The sequence below is a fragment of the Antechinus flavipes genome, chromosome 4 (assembly GCF_016432865.1).
Source record: "Antechinus flavipes isolate AdamAnt ecotype Samford, QLD, Australia chromosome 4, AdamAnt_v2, whole genome shotgun sequence".
Taxonomy (NCBI): Eukaryota; Metazoa; Chordata; class Mammalia; order Dasyuromorphia; family Dasyuridae; genus Antechinus; species Antechinus flavipes.
Window position 1 is genome coordinate 157,153,440 of NC_067401.1, and position 24,841 is coordinate 157,178,280.

The 24,841-nt window shown below is 31.5% G+C and overlaps 1 protein-coding gene across 4 annotated transcripts in view; it reads left to right on the forward strand.

The window, feature by feature from the left end:
- Positions 1-24,841, forward strand: part of ABCA5 (ATP binding cassette subfamily A member 5) — a 114,158-nt gene that overhangs the window by 12,849 nt on the left and 76,468 nt on the right. For all 4 annotated transcript variants that reach the window (XM_051995224.1, XM_051995222.1, XM_051995223.1 and 1 more), the window contains 5 exons: positions 7,067-7,183; positions 11,161-11,365; positions 14,297-14,458; positions 15,536-15,624; positions 22,824-23,053. In XM_051995224.1, the coding sequence (XP_051851184.1) occupies positions 7,082-7,183; positions 11,161-11,365; positions 14,297-14,458; positions 15,536-15,624; positions 22,824-23,053 (788 nt within the window). In that variant the 5' untranslated portion in view covers positions 7,067-7,081. The remainder of the gene's footprint in view (positions 1-7,066; positions 7,184-11,160; positions 11,366-14,296; positions 14,459-15,535; positions 15,625-22,823; positions 23,054-24,841) is intronic.

Genomic DNA, 24,841 nt, shown 5'->3' on the forward strand with positions numbered 1-24,841 from the left:
ATTGTTTTCTTTTTTTTTTTTTTTTTTTTTTTTGCTTTCTCTCTTGATGAATTAGGTATTAAGTCCAAATGCATATTATAAAAAGTGATAGGAAGGATGCTTTCTTTTCTCATTGTTGCAAACAAATGTTATAGAACTGCATTTAGTTGTTCTTTGTTTGATAAGATTCAAATGTAAATGAGTTTCATCCTGGAGATTTTTTTCTTTTGAGTTCATTTATGGATTTTTGGATTTCTTTTTTTGATATTGAATTTTTTAAATATGATATTTGTTCACTTGTTAATCTAGATATTTTATATTTTTGTATTTATTGTATTTCCATCTGATTTCTTAGTAAGTTCTCATTTTCTTAGAATGAAATTGGGCAAAATAGTTCCTGAAAATTTCCTTAATTTCTTCTTAAATTATGTTCTCCTTTTTCATTTCTGGCAAAATTTGGTTTTCCTATCTCTTTTAAAAATCACATTAGCTACTTATTTTCTAAGTTTAAAAAAAAAAAAAAACTCCTACCTTATTTCTCATTTCACTTTTTTGTTTTTAATTCCTTTACTCTCTTTTTCTGTTTATTGTATGTTTGTAGTAATGCAGTTCCCTCTCCCTCCCCCCCCCCCCCAAGGACTGCTTTAGTTGCATTTGAGAAATTTTGGTATATTGTTTTATTGTAATAATTTTCTTTTGTGTAGTTAATGCTTCTATGGTTTGTTCTTTCAATCACTCATTATTTTGGTTCATTGTAAAGTCACCATATTGGTCTGAATCTTTGATTTGTGGTCTCTGAACCGATTGTTATTTTTATTAAATATTGTATTAAATGTTTATTAACATGTATTAAATATTTCTTCTCTTTTACTCTTGTTTATTATATTCCTGTGTTTTAATATACATAAAAGTCAATTTACATTTATATAAATTTAAGGTCAATTTATATAAAAGTTCCATATGGTACTAACAAATGTCTATTTTTTAGCTGCTTTATTTAGAAGATGCCATAAGTCTTTTTAATTCTAGTTTGTCCAGCAGTTTTTTTATGTTTTTCCATTTGTTTTATCTTTCTGTTAGACCTGTCCAAAACTGAGAGAGGGATTTTGAAGTCTCATGTCATGATTGTGTTATTTCTCTGTCTTTGTGCAACTCAGTGAATGTTTCCTTCATGAATTTAGATGTCAGAACATTTGGAACATTGTTGTTTATTAATGAAATTTTTTGTTTATGGTTCCTTTCAGCATAATGCAGCTTACTTATTTATCCTTTTTTGTTTTGTTTTTTGAATATTTATTTTTGCTACAGTGTTTGCATGACTGCAATTTTTGTATTCACTTGATATAGAGTAAATATTTTTCCATTCTTGTTTTTAAAATGTGTTTCCTATAAGCAATAGGTTGTAGGTTTTTGTTTTCTAGTCTGTTGCTCTTTTTTATTTCATTATTTCTTCACATTTGAAATTGTGAAAATTAGTTATATATTTTCCTCCATCTCTTTCTATAATTTTTTTCAGGTCATGTTTTTCCTCCTCTTTTATAAATATAACTATATTCCTTCAGTTAATTTACCTTAATCTTTTCTAAGATGATCCTATTTTCACTTTCGCCCAATCCCCTCCTCATGTTTGTTACCTGTTTCTCTTTGGAGTTTTATTTATTAGTTCCGTTGTCTCTCTTGCCTTTATCTACTTATATAATTCTTCCCCTCTTTTTTTTTTCTCTCTGTTTTCTTTCCCTTTCCTTCCCTTCAACTAGAAGGTTTTTTTAATTATAAATTTTCTGCCTTTTCCCAAAATCTTTCTGTCTTCATTATTCATCCTCTATGTCTACTCTAGACCTTTATTCTCTTATTCACAATCTTTATATTTTCTAGAGTTTCTTTATTCTCTGTTTCTTGTGCAATCCTAACTTCCTAGGTATTCATATAGGTTCTCTCCTCTGGGTAATTTCTGCGACTATCTTATAGAGCTTGCCTTGGATTTCTGCTTTTCTATGAACCTCACTATCAGAATACTGTCTATTAGGACAGGGGCCCTTCCCTATTTTCTTGATTATGCTATTGTGTTTGTCCTTCCTTCTTAAAGATGACCATGCCACAAGGAGGTAATGCCATGACATGCATGTGAATTAGATTTAAATGAGAAAGGGCTGGGCAAGGTCACCTGCTTTCCCCTCCACAATAGTGAGTCCAGTGGCTAGGTATAGATCAGGAAGACTGGGGATGGTCCTAGATGAAATGGAAGACTTTGGCCTTTTTAAACAAAGTTTTTCAACAGGTCTCAGTTTGAATCCAAAGAATCTCTTCCGCCTAGTTAAAACAAAATTTTAAAAAGGGTGGGGAAGAACCTTAGAATTTTTGGATGGAAAGGACTGCTATTTATATTCAGTCTGAGTCAGTCAGGATCCAAACAGTGACCAAATGGGCCTTACTTAGTCTAGGACCTGTTGGTGGCCAATTAGAATCAGATTGGTTTTGGTTTAAGGTCTGATCCTTAATAGAGAAATCTAGCCTTTGAACCCCAAGATATCCTGGGTGCAGAAGAGAAAAAAAAAAGGCATCTGAAGGTAAAGGAAGTGATACAGAGAATGGAGAAAGGGAGTAAGAACAAAAGAGAAAAAATGCTTTTAGGAGCATCTCTAGGTAAGGATATAATACTTTAGGTAGACAGAGGGAGGAAAGGAGGAAAGGGGGAAGGGAAAAAAAGAGGAAAGAAGAAGGAAAGGTAGAGGGAGGGAAAGAAGGAAAGAAGGAATCTTTTAGCTGACAGTTCCAGACCAGTTTTACTCATAGATGTTATTTGTTTCTCCTTCTCAATCTCTCTCTCTCTCTCTCTCTCTCTCTTCTCTCTCTCTCTCTCTCTCTCTCTCTCTCTGGTGATACTTGTTGTATCTGCTTTGTTCACATCTGACTGTCTCTGGTGATACTTGTTGTATCTGCTTTGTTCACACTATTTGAGTTTTCTTTCTAGGATCTTTGTGATAGGGTAGAAGACCCCTCCAAAAATTTGGGGATTTAAGGGGATCCAGACAAGTGTTGCTAGGTATCTTAAAGAAATTTCCAGGCTCAGACCCATCTCCAAGTCAAGGGACAAAATTTATTATAATTGTAATGCCAGTTTAAAGTGTGCTGATTTCCAAAAGAGGAAGATAGCAAAGAGCAAGCAGCTAAATTTATAGGGAAAAGCCAGAAAAATCAGGTGATCACTGAGATGGCTTAGAGATAGAGTTGGAAAATGATCAAGTTCTTTGTGCACAGGCTTCCTACTCATCAAACCCTGGGCAGAGCTAGGATACCCTGTGTGTTTTTAAGCCTGAAAGGTCACTAGGTCAAGTTCTGGGACCTCATTATTGATACTCATTAGCTTCAAGCATCCCATTATTGGTGACCAGCAGTTTGTTATCTGACAGATATTTTGGACTCAGCATCCTGACTGTACAAAGTTAACTAAGGCAAGGTAGCCTAAAGGCTGAACTATATTTTTCCCAGGAGTTGGCATCGGGGCTGTTATATTGCAGTATTCCTAAGAGTTTTACCACTTCAGAGTTGCTCCACATCTTTTGGTAATTTCAGTCTCTCCTATCCCCTGCTTATCCCTCCCTTCTTCCCTTCCTTAGCCTTTGTTTTATTCATGATTCAGCATCCTAGGTCTCTGATCCAACTCATTTTTTGGCATAGATAGAACTAGCCCCAGTTGAATGCTCAGCTCTTTCCCTCAAGCTTAATGGAATACTGCACCTCATCAAAACGATGCCCAGTCTCATTCCCTCTGCTCCTTGGCTCGCTTCTAGAACTTTGCAATACTTGTACTGTATGTAGGATTTTGTTCTTGAAGGACTGCTGCTGCTTTGCTGGCTGTCTCTGGATTGTTTTTGTGATCCAAGGAGAGTTGTGGAGCCCAAGCTAAGGTCTCTACAACACTGGAAAGAAGAAGGGAGGACTGGAGTTTGGGATTTGGTTTTGTGCAAGTCTGTTTGTTGGCTGCTGCATATAGACTAATAGTAAACTCAGGCTAAATCAGTTCATGTTATTTTATTATTTTTTTAAACTTTCTTTTGTATTTTGGCTATTTTAGACCATGGAGGCAGTGGAAGTTGCTTTATCATTGTATAATTCAGTTCTGGAGAGGTCGTGAGGATCAGAAAAGAAAAATATAATCATTGATTTTTCTGCTCACATGATCCAGAAGTCCTCTATACTTTCTTTTTGTTCTATGATCTCTGAGGGGTCCACAGGATTTCTTTTTCTTTTTTTTTCCTATTGCTTCCTTTTCGTTCATGATCTTTTTTTCCCTTTCAGTTCTTACTCATTCTTTCTCTTTCTTTTTCTAAACCTTCTTTTCCTTTTTTTCCCTTTTTCTCACTTTTCTCACTTCTTGTTCTCTTCTCTTTGTTCATATGCTTTGCTTTTTTGGGGGGCTTATGTTGAGATTTTTCTCTGGATCATTTTGCCAATTTAGTTTTTTCTCCTTTTATTGTCTCTTCATATTAGTCTTTTTCTTTTTAACTGTCATATGGGCATCCAGTGCTAGGATGTCGGGATGCCTCTGTGTCTCCCTCCTCTGATAACCTACAAGGAGAATGAGTGGTACTCAACCAAGTTGCACCTTCCTAGTTTTCTTTCCATCAGAAACAAGTTGCTTCTCTCTAGCTTGCAGTTCTAATTGATGCTGCCTACAGGCATGTTGCCTTTTCATCTTTTTCTTAACATGACTTGGTAGCATCAATATCTATCGTTTTCTTGTGGTTTGGAGGGATGAATGGGTGTCATGAAATAGTCATGAAAACCCTCACAGCAAAATTCTGTAATTTTCCTTATTCTTGTACTTTGTTAGCATGTGAATGATGGTGTTGAGTGAGAGAGTTCTTTAGATAATTAAATTCTGTAATTCATAGTTTGTTTTTTTTTTAAACCTTGCTTACAACTTTTATATTCTCATTTTATTTTATTTTTTGGTTGAGGCAAAATGATTTTGTCCAGGATCACACAGTTGGTCTTTGGTAAGTATCTGAGGCCAGATTTGAACTCAGGTGTTCCTTTTCTTCAGGGCTGGTACTCTATTCACTGAGCCTTTTAGCTGCCCTAATACTTTTTCTCTTGAGTCAAATACAATTGCCCTATCTCTGGCAAATAGTTCCTTTCTTTTAGGAACAGGAAGTTTTCTGGGTTCAGGAATCTTGCTAGTCTTGTTACTCTCATTGATACCTTTTAAAGAAAGAAACAAAACTAAAGTTTTTTTTAAGATGTGAAAAATAATAAAACACTGCTTAGCACAATTCCCAGCACATAACAGGTGCATAATAAACATTTATTGACTGATGATATTTTATATGAAAATTCTTTTGACTTTGTGATTCTGTTATAAAGATGTCACTGACCAAAAAATACCTATTCATTTATAAAAGAGTTCATAGTATAGATTTAGAATTGAAAGAAATCTTGAAGTTCATTTGGTCAATCCCTCATTTCACATATGAGGAAAATGAATCCCAGAGTGTTTAAGTGACTTGTTCAAGTAATAAACACATTTCAAAATTATTCTGATAGAAAGCTGAATTTTCATTATACTTTTAAATGGAAATATTCATGTAGTTATATATTTACTCCATTCATTCGGTATATATTGAGTATTCATTGGAGACAAGGTACTTTTGCTAGGAGCTTAGATTTTGGGTAAGTTTTATTTTTTGACATGCTAAATAATTTGTATCTAGCTGAGAGTGGAAGTTTACTCTGTGAAATGCTACTATATAATATTGCGATTTTAAGTTTTTAATGCCTGTCTTTGAGGAACATATTTGTATTTTTTATATAGATTTTTTTATTTTTCCAAAGCATGCAATGATAGTTTTCAGCATTCACCCCTGCAAAATCTTGTATTCCAAATTTTTCTCTTTGCTGCAAGCAATATAATATGTTACATTTCCATTTTGTCATGCTGCACAAGAAAAGTCAAATGAAAAGGTGAAAGAAAAAAACACAAGCAAGCAAGCAAATAGCAACAAAAGTGAAAATACTATGCTTTGATCCACATTGTCTCCATTGTGTTCTCTCTGTATGTGGATGGCTCTTTTCATCACAAATTTATTGGAACTGCTTTGAATTACCTTATTCTTGAAAAGAGCCAAGTGATCATCACATAATTTCATTGCTATATACAATGTTCTCTTGATTGTACTCATTTCACTTATGTAAATCTTTCCAAGTTTTTCTGAAATCATATTATTTGTTATTTCTTATAGGACAATAATATTCCATTACATTCATATGCTATAACTTATTCAATCATTCCCCAATTAATGGACATTCACTCAGTTTCCAATTTCTTTGTCACTACAAAAAGGGCTGCCACAAATATTTTTGCACACATGGATTCTTTTTCCTTTTTAATAATTTCTTTGGAATGCAGACCCAGTAGAAACTGCTGGATCAAAGGGTATACACAGTTTGATAGCCATTTGGGTATAGGAACAGCTTTAAAAATTCAATTTATTGTTTATTTTTTAACATTCTTTTCTTTTTAAATTTTGAGTTCCAAGTTCTGTCCTTCCCCTACTCAACTAGAAGATTATCAATTATAAATGTGAAAACTATGGTAAAGCTATTTCTCTATTATTTTTCAAAAAAATAGGAAAAATAAAGTGAGAAAAGTCATACTCAGAGTTCATTAGTTTTCTCTCTGGGTGGAAAGCATTTTTTTTTTTTTAATCATGAGTCCTTCAGAATTGTCTTGGACCATTGTATTGATCAGAATAACCAAATCCTTCACAGTTGATAGTTGATCATCATTACAACATTGCTTTTACTGCCTATAATGATCTCCTGGTTCTTCTTAGTTTTGCTAAATTAGTTCATATAGGTCTTGCTGTGTTTCTTTTTTTTTCTTTTTCTGACTAGCTCACTCCATCAACAATTCATTAGTGTCGTTATTCTTCCCTCTTCTACATCAGCCAGCATTTATCATTTCTGAGAGGTGTGGGGTAGTATCTTGGAGTTGTTTTAATTTGTATTTCTCTAATCCATAGTGATTATATGCTATATAAATGTGTGAGTATTTATATAACTTCTCTATTTTTTTAATTCCTAGATTAATCCAGACAACATGGCTACAGCAATTAGAGAAGTGGGAGTATGGAGGCAAACTCGAACTCTTTTACTCAAGAATTATCTAATTAAATGTAGGACTAAAAAAAGTAGTGTTCAGGTAAGCTGAATGATACTTTATCTTCGTTTTTATAATGTAATCAACTATAATTCTTATTTGAGTTTTTTAAAGTTTTAGTCAGGAATTCATTTACAGAAGTGAGAGAGGTATCTCCTGGCTGAGAGTATTGCTGATTCTGATAATATATTCTGTTGTAAATAATTGGATATGTAAAGATTACAGAATAAGTGGAAGTCTGAGAAAAGGAGGTATTGGTAGCTAGGGTGGCTCAGAGAGGCTTCCTGGAGGAGGTGAGATTTGAGTTGAATTTTGAAGAAAGTTAGGGAAACCAAGAATTAGTGATGAGGGGTTAGAGCATTCCAGCCATGGGCAATCTTTGGAAAGGCTCCGAGATCAGAGGTGGAATGGCCTATTTGAGGAATTGTGAGTGGGCCAATTGCTGGAAAGTAGACTATATGGAGTCTAGTTAAGGGTGAGAACATCAGAGAGATGAGAATTCTAGTTAATTCCTTCACACAGATGCTAAATTGATACTCTCTAAAATATAGATCTAATGTCACTCCAATTCACAAATAATCACTGTTATCTTATTGTTTCTATGAGAAAAATATAGAATCCTCAGTTTATCATTAAAACCCCCATAATCTGATTTCCACCTCCCCCATAAGTCTTATTTTCATATCCCTTTACTCTTCATTCTCAGCAAACTGACCTACTAACTATAGTACAAAACATTATCTCTCCTATTCATACTTTTGCATAGGTGATTTTCTGTTTTTGTCATGTACTTCCTCTTTACCTCTGTCTCTTCCTAAATTCCTTCAAAGAATAGCTGTGGTACCATTTACCACTAGACACCCTTTTTGGTTTTTATTGGTCCTTATCCTGCTTCATCCAGTTTTACCTTTCTTTTTTTTGAATTTGTATGGTTTATAGGTGTTTACCTATATTCATATTGTTTTCCCCAGTACAATGTGAACTCCTTTAGGAAAATAAAAAAAAGTATTTATTGAATTGGGTTTTAAATCACTGCTGCATCCTTTTCGTAATGATAATCTTCCTTTTAATAGTACATTTCAATATTTTGCTGGAAATGGGTTCTTTATTGCAATGTAGTTTACATATTAAATTTTCTTTAGTTTAAAAAAAATCATAACATTTGCCTTTCAATTATATTTGTATTATCCCCATTCCTTCTCCATTATTTTAAAAGATCAGATTAGTGACTTAGCAATTGCAGTTAATTTCTGCTTACTCAGTTAATATTATTCAAGAATATTTTCTCCTGTTCCCTATGGCCATTTTTATCCTGTCCCTTAAATAAGCCTTAAAATACATAGTGAAGGTGGTGAACTATATTTGTATTTATCCTAGTTTACTAAGATTGAACAAGATCCAAGCAATTATATAATTAGTTTGCTAATAACAATCTTTAATAATAAAAAACTTTTAAAAATCCTTTATAACTCTCAATATTTTTAAAAAGAACGACTACTCCCAGAATAAAAATTGTTTTAATTTTAATTCTTATAATTGTGTAGTGGAAATTTTGGGGGATCTAAGATCACCAATCTGAGTTCTTAAGGTTGGAGTTGGATTATAATACTAATAAGTCAATTAAGAGTGAAGGAGGTAGCCACTTCTTCTAGCTGATTGGGGTAGATATGAAAATGGATGGCATCTACAAAGAATGTGGTGTAAGAATTTCCTTATATACATATTTTAGGGCATCTTTCATAAGCTAAGTATCCAAAAGTATTGTGTGAACCAAAGAAGTGTAGTTTAAAATAAAGTGGTTATAGAAAAAAAGTGTGCTTACTGGAGAAAAATGGATATTATTACTTAACAGGAGGTAGATAAGGGAGTTATTGTCCAAGTGTAACTAGTTTCAGTAACTCAAAAATCTGTCCAGTGGGCCATGTAGGGAGGAGAAATTTTCTAAAACCGTGGAGTTCTCTGTCTTCAGCAGCTGAGTCTTTTTTAATATTGATAAGAGGCAAAAAAAAAAAAAGAGAGAGAGAGAGAGAGATGCAGAGGGATGCTAGAAGCTACAGGTAGTCTTGTAGTTTGCAAGAAATCATTTATAGCAGACTGACTGTACAGGTACAAGCAGAACAAGGTAGACTCAGCATGTCTTAAACGTTTCTGAGAGGGGAGATTGTTACACGGACATATCAGGGAAGTTTATGGGAGTGTTGGTAAGGAATATTAAGGCAAGGGAGGTAAGGAGTCTTGCTGGAAGCTGTCAGATTCAAGACTGAGTGAAGGACTTACCTGGAGAAGATAATTTGAGCCACTTCTTCCACAGTACATATAGTAATAGTATTATAATCTTATTTTTCCTTTTAAATTTTAATTGTTCATGGAATTGTCCACTTTTTCCTCCATAGCTGTAGCTTTGAGCTTTAAAATCTTATTTGTGCTTGAAGACCTAACTGGTGCTAGTAACAATTTTTCCAGTCTTTGTGATCATGGCAGCTGTATTACTACCAGAAAACAGCATTATCTTTCTTCACTGAAAAGCATAGTAGTTTGTCTCCCTAATTTTAAAATATAAGCTCACTTTTCCTAAACCTATTTTGCCGTGATCTTCAGTCCTTCCATTTCTCAATACTTTCCTAAGGCATAACTTAATCTTAACTTTATAGTTAAACAATTATATTATCTTCTCCTCTTAAATTCCTTTTTCTTAGAGGTAGCTAGATGGTACAATAGATAGAGCACCAGCCTTGAAGTCAGGAGGACCTGAGTTCAAATTCGGTCCCCGACACTTAACACTTCCTAGGTATGGGCACCTTGTGGTGGGCAAGTCACTTAACTCCAATTGCCTCAAAGAAAAAAAATTCCTTGCCCTTTTGACCTATTACCAATCATATCTTGCCACACGCTAATCCTGAATTATTTTCATCATTTTCTTCTTCTTCTACTCATGTGTGATGAAATAATCCTGGCAACAAATGACATCCACGGTGATTAAGTTCCATATAAATTTGTTTCTAATGTTAACTGGACCTTCACTGCATAAAGCAATGCTTTTATTCCTTTTTCATTGATTCTGTATTGTGGTTCTCAGTATTTTATTCAAACTTTCTTTGTTCTCTCCAGAGTTTTAAAGGAAATGTTCATTGTAATATCCAATGGCATTTTCTCAGTCCTCATCCTTCTAGTTGCTTCTGTAGCATTTGATACGGTTGCTCTTAACCTTTTCTTTTGTATACTTTTAACTTTATCGATTTTCATGACACTACTTTGTCTCTTCATTTTTCAACTTGCTTCGCTATTCCTTTTCATTTACTGAATCATCAGCCTTCCCCAATTGTGTATATTCTAAAAAAATATTTCTCTCCTTTTGGTTTCTTCCCTTTACATAATTTTTCTTTTTGACCTGACCAACTGTTGGGTTCAATGATTTCTGCACATAATGCTTTATTTATATATCCAATCTTAGACTCCCCAGAACTTGTTTCATAAAGTGCCTATTGGACATTTCAAATTGGTTTTCTTATATACAGTCTTCCCCTGATATTACTTTGTATTTATTGTATGTGTGTTCTGTATATACTTTTGTGTATTTAGTGTCATTCCCAATAGAATATAAACTTTTAAGGACAGAGGTGGTTTTTTTGTTGTTGTTGTTTCTTTAGTGCCAGGTACAGTGCCAGACACATAATGGTTGTTGACTGATTATGTTGCACTCTAACTTTGTAAGTTACACACACACACACACACACACACACACACACACACACACACACCTTCATAGTTGTATTTATTACTGCTTCATTAAGTATATTTAGGTATAGTAATGGTTATGAGATACAGTGGTATTAGTTCAAGCATCACTTCATTTACCCAAGGCTTTAGATTTTAAAATATTTTTATGATACTGAAGGCAAAGGAAGGACCATATAATATATTTAGAAAGTTGCCTTAGATAGCTAATTCAAAAATTTCTAATTTCAGAGTATTCTTATTTTTTTAAACATTTTAATCAGATTGTTTCTTTTTAATTGCAGGAAATTATTTTTCCACTTTTTTTTTTATTTTGGTTAATATTAATAAGCATGATGCATCCAAATAAGAAGTATGCAGAAGTACCTGATACAGAACTTGACCCTTTGGATAAATCTGTCCTGTCTGACTTCATTATTGCATATGCTCCAGTGACTAATGTTACAAGAAACATCATGAATATAGTGTCTTCTCATTATCTTCCTGATGGTATTGTGAGCCTATATATGTATTTTTCCAGCTTCATGTGGTAGTTTCTTAGATGACTAATATGCTGATTGTACTGAGTTAATGCAATTCTTTATGTGATAAATATTTTTTTCTTTAATGAAATTTGTAGTATAATAATTATGGCATAATTTAAATTGTTTGAGTGGCTCTTATTGGTTATTTCAACAAAACTGACATTTTTGCTGACTGATATATTAATAGTAGAGAAAATATTTAAGTTAATATTTTCTCTGATTATATTTTCCTTGATACCTCTTATAAAATAAGCAATTCATGAAATAACTATTTAGTAGTTCATATTTGTATTATAATTTAGTGATACCTTAATATATAAAGTGATAAAAATATTTTCAATATTAGTAATTAGTAACTGTATGTAGAGCAAAAAACGGCAGTTATAGCTGTAGCTTAGAAAATAAAGCCATTTAACTCTCAGTTTGAGATCAGAGAAATGATATAAGCATTATGCTTTTGAAGAAGCTACAATGCCAGATATATAGGTCTTTGGTTGTTGCTGAGGTTTGGCCAGAGGCTGGCTTATTGTTTTCTTGAATTACTGATATGGCAGACCAGTATGAATCATATCATGTTTTATGATTACGTAACTTAATGAAAGTTTTTATTCAGAAAATTATCAGTGACAACTGAAATGGTAAATTGGAAAGAATGAAGGGAAGAGGCATCACTTGATCTTCACTTTCATCTAACCTGATCAGAAGAGAGAACAAAGAAATTTTGAAATAGGAATATATTTAACTCATCCAGGAAAAAGAAAGAAACAGCAATAGGGAAAAAGGTTTGGGGTATGAGAGGGAGAATATATTCATGACAGAATGAGTCATAAACAAAACAAATCCTAAGTCTGGTGATAAGTGCCACAAACAATGAATTAATTTCTGTATTTAGTATGTATGTACTAAATGTCATTAATTTTAATTTCTTAGAAGGAATAGCTAAATAAATTTAAAAGGAGACATATTAGAGAAATAGGAAACACATTAAGAGTAAAAGTGTAGTAACTAGGTACTGAATTGTACCCTTTTTAGTTGTAGATAAATTTAACCAAAAAATAAACAAAAACATAAAATTTTTTAAAAGTTAGATGTGATATAATTCTGGCTCTTATTATGAAAGTAGAAAGTAATATATATAAACATGTATATATGTGTGCATAAAATATATATATTAGCTTTTCAAGATACTTTTAAAGATTTATCATGCATTATAATAGTAAAACCTAACAAATATAGAAAAATATTAATTGCATCTTTTATCATAACAGCAAAATTATATTAGATAAAAAAACTGAAAAAAGCATTAAGAATTAGTTGGAGATTGAATAATTTCATCTCAGAGAAATGGGAAGTAAAAGAATAAAGAATAGAAAGGAATAAATCACTTCATTAAAGATAGTAACAACAATGAGATAGATCAGAAATTGTGAGATGCAGCAAAAGTAGAAAAACGGACTAATGAAAAGATCATTTATCAAATAAAAAACGCAAAAAGCTATAAAGTGTACAAATTAAAAAAAAATAAACACTAGAAAACAAATTCAGAAAATCTAGGGAGAGATTAACAATCTAAAGTTTAAAAAAAGCCTAGAAATTGAATTAATAAAAATAAGAGTTTCTTTATTTTTGGAAGAGAAAAATCATAATTAAAAAAAAAAAAACAATTAGCTAATTTTATTAGAAGTTTTTTCCCCCTGAGCCTAAATAATGTTTTTTTATTAAAAATGTAAATAATGAAAGAATGTTTACAAAGTGTGTGAATACTGGGCTGGGAAAGGTGGGAGATTGGCAAAATAATTAGAATCATGAGGAGCTTAAGAAATGAAAAAAGGTCATGTGGTGCAGTGCAAAATGACAGTATACTCAAAATCATGTGACTTGGGCGTATTTTGAACAAGTCACAGCACCTCTCTGGACCTCATTCACCTCATTTGTAAAATAGTCTTAGACTAAATTACCTCCTAGATCTTTTTCCATTCTAAAGCTCTGATTCTGGAACAACTAAAAAAAAAATACAAAAAAAAAAAATGATGTTCTAAGAGAACTTCTTTAAATAGGAGGCATGACTATTTCTATTTGTACCTTAATTACATGACATTTTCACTAAAACGTAATCATCAAACTAGGGCAGTAAAACATTTACAAGTTTGAGGATTTTCTTTATTTTTTTCAACATTATTTAGACCTGTTTAAAAGTTGTGTCTAACTTAGAGAAAAGTGAATGGTGTGTAGAAAATTCAGAAAAGATTAAATGTTTGAAAATAAATCTATCAAGATAGATCTTAAATGTTGGGGCTGGAAAAAAAGAAGCCTGAATGAAGTTAAGATAATTTTTCTTTAATGGCGGAGCAAGAAATATTGGGTTTAAATGGTAGCATCAGTAATTTCTGTTGCAAATAATTTCCCTACAGCTGTTAACTTGTACAATGATTTAATCAAGATTACTGTAGAAACTTATGTATTGGCAACTGCATAGAATCTTAATTTTTTAAGGAGTTAGGTCTGCTTTGAGATTGAATTTCATCGCTTTTCATTCTTTTAATTCCATTATTGTCTGTAGTCTTCTCATGTTTAATTTAAGAAACAATATTTCAATTATAAATAGTTCTCCTTTGTCTTCCAGTTAAGAAGTAAAAAATACTAGCCCTGAAAGGGAAATTAGATTTATCACTGGAAGTATTTATTATTAGACATTTTTGTGCTTTTGGAAGAAAAGCATTATAGAAATTTTAGAATTTATTAGAATGCTATGCTATTTGAATTTTTAGGAATTTCTTAATTTCAAGGAGTACTAAAAACAAAGATTTATAAATATTTGTTAAAATGTGTAAACATTGGACTTCTGTGTTTTACTCATTCTAGTTTGTGAATAACTATATTTATAACATTTTTATAGTCATAATTACTGAAAAGTATGCAAATGAAAGAGAATTGCAAGAAGCCAGTCTTTCTAAACCTACCAGTTTTGTGGGTGTGGTTTTCAAAGACTTCATGTCCTATGAACTGCGGTTTTTTCCTGATATGATCCCAGTATCTTCTGTCTACATGAATTCTAGAGGTAAATATCCCCAGTCAAGTTTTTGAGAATTGTATCAAATAATTTTGTTATGGTTTTGATCTATGTTTGAAATTATTAAGTAAACCATATTGAACATTCTATATTAATACTTATTAGAATACACATTTTATATTAGTATATTATGGTATGGAAACATTTGTGATATGTTTCTATATGCAATCCCTTCCACGTTTTCTTTGCCAATTAAAATCATTATTTCATCTTTGGCTCTCAAGTTTCCTCATCTATATAATATGATCATTGATCTAGATGACCTTTAAGGTGCCTCCTTACTTCCCAAAATACATAATCCCATGGTATATTGAGTCACACAAGTTTATTTGCTCAGCAATACATTGTCAAAAGCAGAAATTTGTTCTTTTGTTTGTAGGGGCTTTAAAGCTGATAAGTGATTGTGGCAAATTTAATTGATAAAAGAAAATTACTTTTTTTGCATAACTTCATTTTCAGTTTTACTTCTATTTATGCTAATTGATATGACTTTTAATATCCTATTGTGTGTAGATATTTACCAACACAAATAAATTGAATGATCAAAAAGCTGTATATTTTAGAACAATAGCAGTTTGTTTTCTCTGACTAATAGAAGTTGGTAAATATATTGTTTCAATAATCATAACTGTGTATGAGTAGACTATATTATATTACCAAATATGAATTGCCTTACAAGAACTGAAATAAATTAATATTGTCAAGCAACCATGTTATTAGAGAAGGTGAACTAGGCTTTGTAGCAAGAGCCAAGGGATAATAGAGGGACAGCCTGAATGAACCTTGTATTCATTCTTAAAGATGTTGGATAATCTAAAAGAAAGCCTCCAGTTTATGAATTAGCTAAACCTTTGCCATGGATTTATCCATGGATTGATGAGAGTCAGAGAACAGAATACCACAGGATGAAATATAATTGAATTGTGATTTCCACTGATAGCATGTATTCATTCTGATGATTAGCATATGCCATTAGTTTATGCATCATTCCTATTTATGTTGTCTTTAGAGAGGAGTTTTAATGTCATTTTGCAAAATTGTGTATGCCTTTTGTTTCCTTAATAGCTGGTTGTTCAAAGTCATGTGAGGCTGCTCTATACTGGCACTCAGGGTTCATAGCTTTACAAACCTCCATTGATGCTGCAATTATACAGGTAAATATGGAAAAGTAGTCATAGGAAATAATGTTTTATGAATTGTTAAATTCTTTGCAAAGAAGCCAACTTGTAAAAAAAATACACAATTTTAATCATATTAGTAGCTGAACACAGGATTTAGAATAGGGTAAGAAGTAAAAAGTTTAGTTTTATAATACAAACATCTAAAATTTGAAAATCTAATTTTAATTATATTCCTGTTGTTATGGGATTTTAACAATTTATTTTTTGGTATAATTTCTATAAATGATATTTATTAAAGTTCCATATGTATCATTTTCTTTAAAATGATTTTTATTAGCTTAAATAGTTGATATAATTCTTTAGAGTAGTACCACATGTGTATTTTGCAAAAAATCCATTTCTGTATGTATATATATGTTTATTTCTACACAAATACACTTATATACATATAATAATGGAATGCCAGATATCAAGAAAACCTTAATATGGAGATTTATAGATTAGATTGAGGTGACTCTGGTCAGAACTTATTTTGTGTTAAGTAACAGAGTATTTTTACAAAACTATGTTCCATGTCTTTGCTTTTCCCCTCATTTTATTCATTTTTCTCAATCTCATTTTGGTGTTTTGCTTCGTAATATTCATCAGGCTATAAGTAAGCTTTATTTTGAGATGGACAATTTTGAAATGGCTCCTTTATTTTGAAATGGCTCCTTTTAGGGACTTTAAACTTGATATAAGATTCTAAATAACAGTAATTTCAGTTGTAAAAACTTAAGTTAAAAGCTACTGTTTTTAATATAATCAAGTTTAAATGTATTTGTATATTAAGTATAACAAGGATTTTACATAAAAGAATATTTCATGGAAACAAAAATTGAAGAATTTTTTTGTAATTTAAATTTCTTAGATTCAATTTAATAGCAATTTGGCAGAAACTAGTTATTGAGTGTTGAGGCCTGTTAAATGACAAGACTGGTTTTTCACAGCATTTATCAAGAGAAACTTCAATTAAAACATAATCTTGACTTAAAAGATGACATTATGAATAATTTCAAGGAGCAAATCTGTGACTAGGGAAAGAGTTCATGACCAAAGGAAGATCATTGGAAGAGAACATAGACAATTTTTCTTATATAAAATGAAAACGTTTTTGTCACAAACAAAGCTAAGTGCAGTGAAAATTAGAAGGGAAGCAGGTAAAACTCAGAGGGAATTAATTCAAATTTATTAAGTCATTTCTTAGATAAATAATCAAATGATATGAATAGATAATTTTTGGATGAAATCCCAGCTTTCAATAGCCATATGAAAAAAAAAATTATCCAAGTCACTAATAATTAAAGAAATACAGATTAAAATAATTGAAGTTTCACCTCCCAACCATAAGATTGGCAAGGGAGATAAAAAAAGAAAATTACAGGTATTGAAGAGGCTGTGAGAAAACACATTAATATGCTGTTGGTGGTACTGTCTGTTGGTCCAGCCATTCTGGAAAGTAATTTGAAATTGTTCCTCCAAAGGTACTAAACTCTATGTCTTTTGACTCAATTAATGCTACTAATTTCAGACCCCAAAGAGATAAAAGAAAGTAGAAAAGGATTTCTATGTACAAAAATACTTTTTGTAGTTGTAAAGAACTGGAGACTAAGAGGCTACTTGTCAGTTTGAGACTAAACAAATTGTGGTATATGAATGTAATGGAAAACTGTGCTCTAAGGAAAAATAAGAGATGGTTTCAAAAAAAGATGACATAAAATGAAGTGAACAGAACCACAAGAATACAGGGGAGCAGAGCCAAGATGGCATAGAATAGAATCTTTGAGCTCTTCCTAGTATCCCTCAGATCAAAACCAAGTCAAACCTCTGAATGGGTTTTGAAGTGACAAATATTTGGAATGTAACAGATTTCCAGCAGAAAATACTTTGGAAGAACCTCAGAAAAAACTACATCCCTGTGCTGGGGAATTTACTAGGAGACTCTTAGGCTACTCTGTCCTGGTTACAAGTCAGTAGATCAGCAGAGTAGCTGTGAGAGATCCAAAGCAAATACAAAAAGTAAATAATGAGCCTCTGAACCCCAGAAACATGGAGTACCTATTCAAACCTACCTAGCAGAGGAAGGAAGTCAGCATGACCAGCCTAGGGTAGGGAAAAGCAGCTGTCACCTGTAGACAATGCTTGGGACAATCTATCCTTTGCCCTAAGAGTAGACCTCAGCCTTTGAAAAATTAGCAAAAAAGCAAAAAGAGCTCTGACCATACATAGCTTTTATGGAGAAAGAGAGGAACAGACCTCAAACTCTGAGGACACTAAAAGGCAAATCGTCTCCAGATGTAACCTCAAAGGATGATAGGAGTTGGTCCCCATCAGCACCATATCTGTGTCATAAAAGGAATTTGGTAGGATTCCTTCTTTCCCTACTTTCCCTATTTTTTCAAATAGTTTGCATAGTATTGGAAATGTTCTTTAAATGTCTGAATTCACTTGTAAATCCTTCTTGCCCTGGAGATTTTTTCTTAGTGACTTGATTAATAGCTTATGCAATTTCTTTTTTGAAAATTGGACTATTTGAGTAATTTATTTCCTCCTCTGTTAATCTGGGCAACCTATAGTTTTCTAAGTATATTTCACTCAGATTAACAGATTTATTGACACATAGTTGGGCAAAATAATTCCTAATTATTGTTCTAATTTCCTCTTCATTGGTAAAAAGTTCTCCCTTTTTATTTTTGATACTAATAATTTGATTTTCTTCTTTCCTTGTTCCAATCAAATTAACTAAAGGTTTATCTATTTTGTTGGATTTTTCATAAAACCAATTCTTAGTTTTGTTTATTGATTTAATAGTTTTCTTACTTTCAATTTTATTAATCTCCCTTTTTATTTCCAAAATTTCAAACTTGGTATTTAATTAGGGATTTTTAATTTGTTTTTTTTTTCTAGCTTTTTTAGTTGCATTCCCAATTCACTGATCTTCTCTTTCTCTGTTTTATGCATATAATGCATCTAGAGATATAAAACTTTACCTAAGAAAAGCTTTAACTGCATCCAATAAATTTAGGTATGTTGTCTCATTATTGTCATTTTCTTTGATGAAATTATTGATTGTTTATGATTTGTTGTTTCACCCACTCATTCTTTAGGATCAGATTATTTAGTTTTCAAGTTTTTGGTCTATTTTCCCCTGGGGACTTTTATTGCATGTAATTTTTATTGCATCATGATCTGAAAAATATGCATTTACTATTTCTGTCTTTCTGCATTTGATTTTGAAGTTTTTATGCCCTAATACATGGTCAATTTTGAATAAGTCACTGTACTGTCAAGAAAAAAGTATATTCCTATCTGTCTCCATTCAATTTTCTCCAAATATCTATCATATCTAACTTTTCTAGAATTCTATTTACCTCCTTTACTTCTTTCTTTTTTTTATTTTGTGGTTCCATGTATCTAGTTCTGAGAGAACAAGGTTGAAATCCCTCACTAGAACAGTTTTGCTGTCTAATTATTCTTGAAACTCTCTTAACTTCTCCACTAGGAATTTGGATGTTATACTACTTGGTGCATATATATTTAGTATTGCTATTACTTCATTATCTATGGTACCTTTCAGTAGGATGTAGTTTCCTTCCTTATCTCTTTTGATTAGATCTTTTTTTTTGCTTTTGCTTTATCTGAGATCAGGATCACTACCCCTGCTTTTTTTTTTTTTTTTTTTTTAACTTCAGCTGAAGCATAATAGATTCTGCTTCAACCTTTTCCTTTTTCTCTAAATGTATCATTTTGCTTTAAATGTGTTTCTGATACACAACAAATTGTAGGAGTTCTGGCTTTTAATCTACTCTGCTATATGTTTCCATTTTAGGAGAATATATCCCATTTACATTCACATTCACAGTTAAAATTACTAATTCTGTATTTCTTGCCATCTTGTTTTCTTCCAATTATATTTTTCTCTTTCCTTTCCCCTTTTCCTTTCTTCCCAGTATTTTGCTTCTGACCACCTCCTCCCTCAAATAGCTCTCCCTTTTTATAACCCTTTCCCCTTTCCTATTCCTGTCCCCTTTTGCTTCTTAGAAATAGAAGTCCTTAGCCTCCCCCTTTTCTTTCCTCTTTTCCCTCCTACTTCCCTCTGTGAAGCTAAATCTGTCTGAAATTTTTTGAGCCAAATCTGATGAGAGTAAGATTTATATAATGTTTATCTCCATCCCTTCTTTTTCTCAATTATATAGGTCTTTTTTGCCTCTTATGAGATGTAATTTTAATGTTTCCTTTTCCAGACTCTCTTGCAAAATTTTTCATTTCCTTTATCCATTTTTCTTCTCTTTTAAGATCCTTTTGGAGTTCTTCCAACAATTTGAAAAAATAGGGAAAGTAGGGAAAGAAGGAGTCCTATCAAATTCCTTTTATGACACAGATATGGTGCTTAAACCAGGTAGGATCAAAAAAGAGAAAGAAAAATGTATAGTCCAATTTCCCTAGTGGATATTGATGCAAAAATCTTAAATAAAATATCAGCAAAGAGATTACAGAACGTCATCCCTACGATAATACTTCATAACCAAGTAGGATTTATATTAGGAATGTAGGGTTGATTCAATATTAGGAAAACTATTAGCATAACTGACTATAATCAATAACCAATTTAACAAAAATCATATGATTATCTCAATAGATGCAGAAAAAGCATTTGACAAAATCTAACACCCATTCTTATTCAAAACAATAGAGAGCATAGGAATAAATGAAGTTTTTCTTAAAATGATCAGTAGTATCTATTTAAAATAATCAGCAAGCATCATCTGTAATGGGGACAAACTAGAACCCTTCCCAATAATATAAGGGGTGAAAGAAGGTTGCCCACTATCATCATTACTATTCAATATTGTATTAGAAATGTTAGCTTTGGCAGTAAGAGAAGAAAAAGAGATTAAAGAAATTAGATTAGGTAATGAGGAAACCTAATTATCACTCTTTGCAAATGATATGATGATATGTTTAGAGAACCCTAAAGAATCAACTAAAAAACTACTAGAAGCAACTCACAACTTTAGCAAAGTTGCAGGATACAAAATACACATAAATCATCAGCATTTTTATATATTAACAAAGTCCAGCAGCAAGAGATACAAAGAGAAATTCCATTTAAAATAATATAAATTATTTTATATTGTCAATAATATAAAATATTTGGGAGTCTTTCGACCAAGGCAAAGTCAGGATCTATATGAACACAATTACAAAACTTTCCACATAAAATCAGATCTAAACAATTAGAAAAATATCAACCGCTCCTGGGCAGGCCAAGTGAATATAATAAAAATGACAATACTATCTAAACTATTTATTCAGTGCCATATCAATGAAACTCCCAAGAAATTATTTTACAGATCTAAAAAAAATAGCAAAGTTCATCTGGAAGAACAAAAGGTCAAAAACTTCAAGAGAATTAATGAAGAGAAATGCAAATGAAAGTGGCCTAGCTGTATCAGATCTGAAACTATATTATGAAACAAGCAGTGGTCATCAAAACCATTTGGTACTGGCTAAGAAATAGAGTAATTAATTAGTGTAATAGGTTAGGTTCACAAGACAAAACAGTCAATGACTATAGTAATCCAGTATTTGACAATGCCACAGACCCCAGATTTTGGGATAAGAACTCAATATTTGACAAAAACTGCTGGGAAAATTGGAAATTAGTATGGCAGCATCTAGGCATTGACCTATACCTAACACCCTATACCAAGATAAGGTCAAAATGGGTTCATGATTTAGACATAAAGAGTGTTACTATAAGCAAATTAGGAGGACAGAGGATATTTACTTCTAAGATTTCTGGAGGAAGGAAGGAATTTGTGGCCAAAGAAGAATTGGAATACATTATTGAACACAAAATAGACAATTTTGATTATATTAAATTAAAAAGTTTTTGTAGAAGCAAAACCAATGCAGACAAGATTAGAAGGAAATAAGCAATAAGCTGGGAAAACATTTTTACATTCAAGAATTCGGATAAAAGCCTTATTTCTAAAATATATAGAGAATTGACTTCAATTTATAAGAATTCAAGCCATTCTCTAATTGATAGTCAAAGGATATGAACAGACAATTTTCAGATGAAAAAATTGAAACCATTTCTAGTCGTATGAAAAGGTGTTGATTAGAGAAACACAAATTACAAGAACTCTGAGGTATCACTATATGCCTCTCAGATTGGCTAAGATGACAGGAAAAGATAAAGATGATTGTTGGAGGAGATATGGGAAAACTGGAACACTAATTAATATATCATGGAATTGTGAACTGATCCAAACATTTTGGAACAATGCCCAGTGGGCTATCAAAAAGTATATACCTTTGATCCAGCAATGTTTCTACTGGGTCTGTATTCCAAAGAGATTCTAAAGGAGGAAAGAGACCCACTTGTGCAAAAATGTTTGTGGCAGCCCTTTTCATAGTGGCAAGAAACTGGAAACTAAGTGGATGCTCATTAATTGGAGAATAGCTGAATAAGTTATGTATATGTTTATAAGTGTTCTATAAGAAACAATCAGCACGATGATTTCAGAGTCTTGGAGAGACTTAAAAGAACTGATATTAAGTGAAATGAGCAGAACCAGGAGATCATTGTACATGGCAACAAGAAGATTATATGATGATCAGTTCTGATGGATGTGGCTCTTTTCAACATTGAGATTATTGAGGCCGCTTCCAATGATCTTGTAATGAAGCGTTCCATCTACATCCAGAGCAAGGACTGTGGGAACTGAGTGTGGATCACAACATAATATTTTCACTCTTTTTTTGTTGTCAGTTTCTTGAATTTTGGTTTTCTAATCATTTTTTCCTTTTTTGATCTGATTTTTATTGTGCTGCATGATAATTGTATCAATATGTATACATATATTTTATTTAATATTATTTAAAACATGTTTAACATATATTGGATTACTTGCCATCTAGGGAAAGGAGAAAATTTGTTTCCACCAATTCTAATTTTATATTTCAGTGTAAAGCCTGATGATTCTTGTTATGTTAGATTTAGGAAATTTTTTTCTAATTGGTAGAATGACATCAGGGTTATTCATTTTATTTAATTCACTTGTGTGTTCTAAGTTTGTTAAAGTTCTTAATTAACTAATTATTTTACAGTTTTTCTTTATTTTTTTTAGGGACATCTATTAGAAACCAAATTGACTAAAAGACAATTTTATTTTCTTTTATAGATAAAGACCAATTATTCAGCCTGGGATGAATTGGAGTCTACTAAAGCAGTTGTCATGGGAGAAACTGCTGTTATAGAAATAGATAACTTTCCTCGAGGAGTAATTTTAATTTATCTAGTTATAGCTTTTTCCCCTTTTGGATACTTTTTGGCAATTCATATTGTGGCTGAAAAAGAAAAAAAGTTGAAAGAGTTTTTAAAGATAGTGGGGCTTCATGATACTGCTTTTTGGTATGTTTTTTTTTAATGTTTTAAACTTTGTGTTGTAATTAATAACATTTACTAATTATTATTAATTTAAATGCTAATTTGTTTAACTACTTTTTCATGCTTGTTTCCTTAATATTAGAGATTAACTTGATAATATCAAATCAGATTCAGACAATTGTTTGTGTGTCATTAATAAAAAATGCATTTATTTCATTTACATTTCTGGTAAGGTGACATGATGTTGAAGATGAATTTGCTAATCTCCAATTTTTTCCTCCAAATTTTTGTGATGCAGATGATACATTGTGAAAGAGCATTGAATTATAGATAAATGGCAATAAGAATGACTAGTCATTGCAGTATACACTAACTTTAAATTTTAAAATGGTAAATTTCCTCATTTTTTAGAATATATGAATATATTTACATTGGAAAGGATCTGATAAAGCCATTTCATACAACTTACTCATTTTACAGATGACGCAACTTAGACTTAAGCTAAATGGTGCCCGTGATCAAACACCTAAGAATTGTCAAAAGTGAGATTTCAACCCAAATATTCAGGATTCTAAGTTTAATTTTTTACTAACACTGAATAATACGATCCTGTCTGCTAGTCTATTCATTCTGTAGAAATAGGGAATAAATGTGGCTAAGGCAAATTATCTTCTTTTTGTAATGTCCCTGCATTGTCTTTCATATTGCATAGCATCTCTGCTAGATGATTGTTCCATTGGCTCAGCCTGGGTGTGTACTTTTGCTTTCTCTCTTTCTCTCTCCCCTTCTTTCTTTCTCACCTCTCTCCCGCTCTACATTGTTCTTATGGATTTGCTGGTTGGGTACAACTGTGTTTAAAGATGAGTAAAAATATAAAGATGACAAACATCTTTGGGATGTTGGTATATGGTATATACACTTAACTGCTTTCTTACAGTTGGTGATTGATAATTTATAAATGCAAATCAAAGGCTGATTTTTTGTTATCAATATTGTTTTAGTTTTAGTATTTGCTCAATTTGCCATCATGGAACTTAAGCCCAGTCATAAATTTTATATAATTAATTGAGCTGATAATGCTAAATTCATTTTCATTGTATACTTTCTAATCTATATAAAAATTTTAAATCAGAAATTTAATTCTTGAGAAGCTAAAAGCATTTAATTAACTAATTAATTTTTCCCCAAATACCACGATTTATGTACTTTAAAAATAGTTTTCATTGTATAGAAGAATATGGACTTTTCTTCCCAGATATTCAGAGTAACATTGAGGAATTAAAATGTAGTAAATTCAAATATTACAAGAAAGCACATAAAGAATTTTTGTTCTTATTTGATCCATAATTGCAAATTCAGTTTAGTGAAATTTCTGTTTCATTTTGGTAGGTCACTATATTTACAGTGATTAATAAAAAGACTTGTATATTTAATGTAAAAGATCATAAAAATTATAATATGAACATGCTAATTTAAGATTCTGATGAATTATATTGAACCTGATTTTTCTACCAATAGGCATTTTATGTGGAAGAAAAAGTGTAAATAAGCAAATTGTCATTAGACCATCGTTTATAAACCTTTTCAGTTACATAGAAACTAGCTTTATACCTGTTTTATAAAAAGAGTATCTTTCATAAATACTCATGTTCTGTACTTTTTATCTCATTATTTTGGGGGGAATTTTGAAAAAAGTTTTTAGTCTACTGGAATTTGAAAATTACCTTTATTATTATTTTTATTTGCTGTTGTTTTTAAAAACTTCTCGTAACACTTTTATAGATTTAAGCAAGTTACTTGATCTTGTAACCT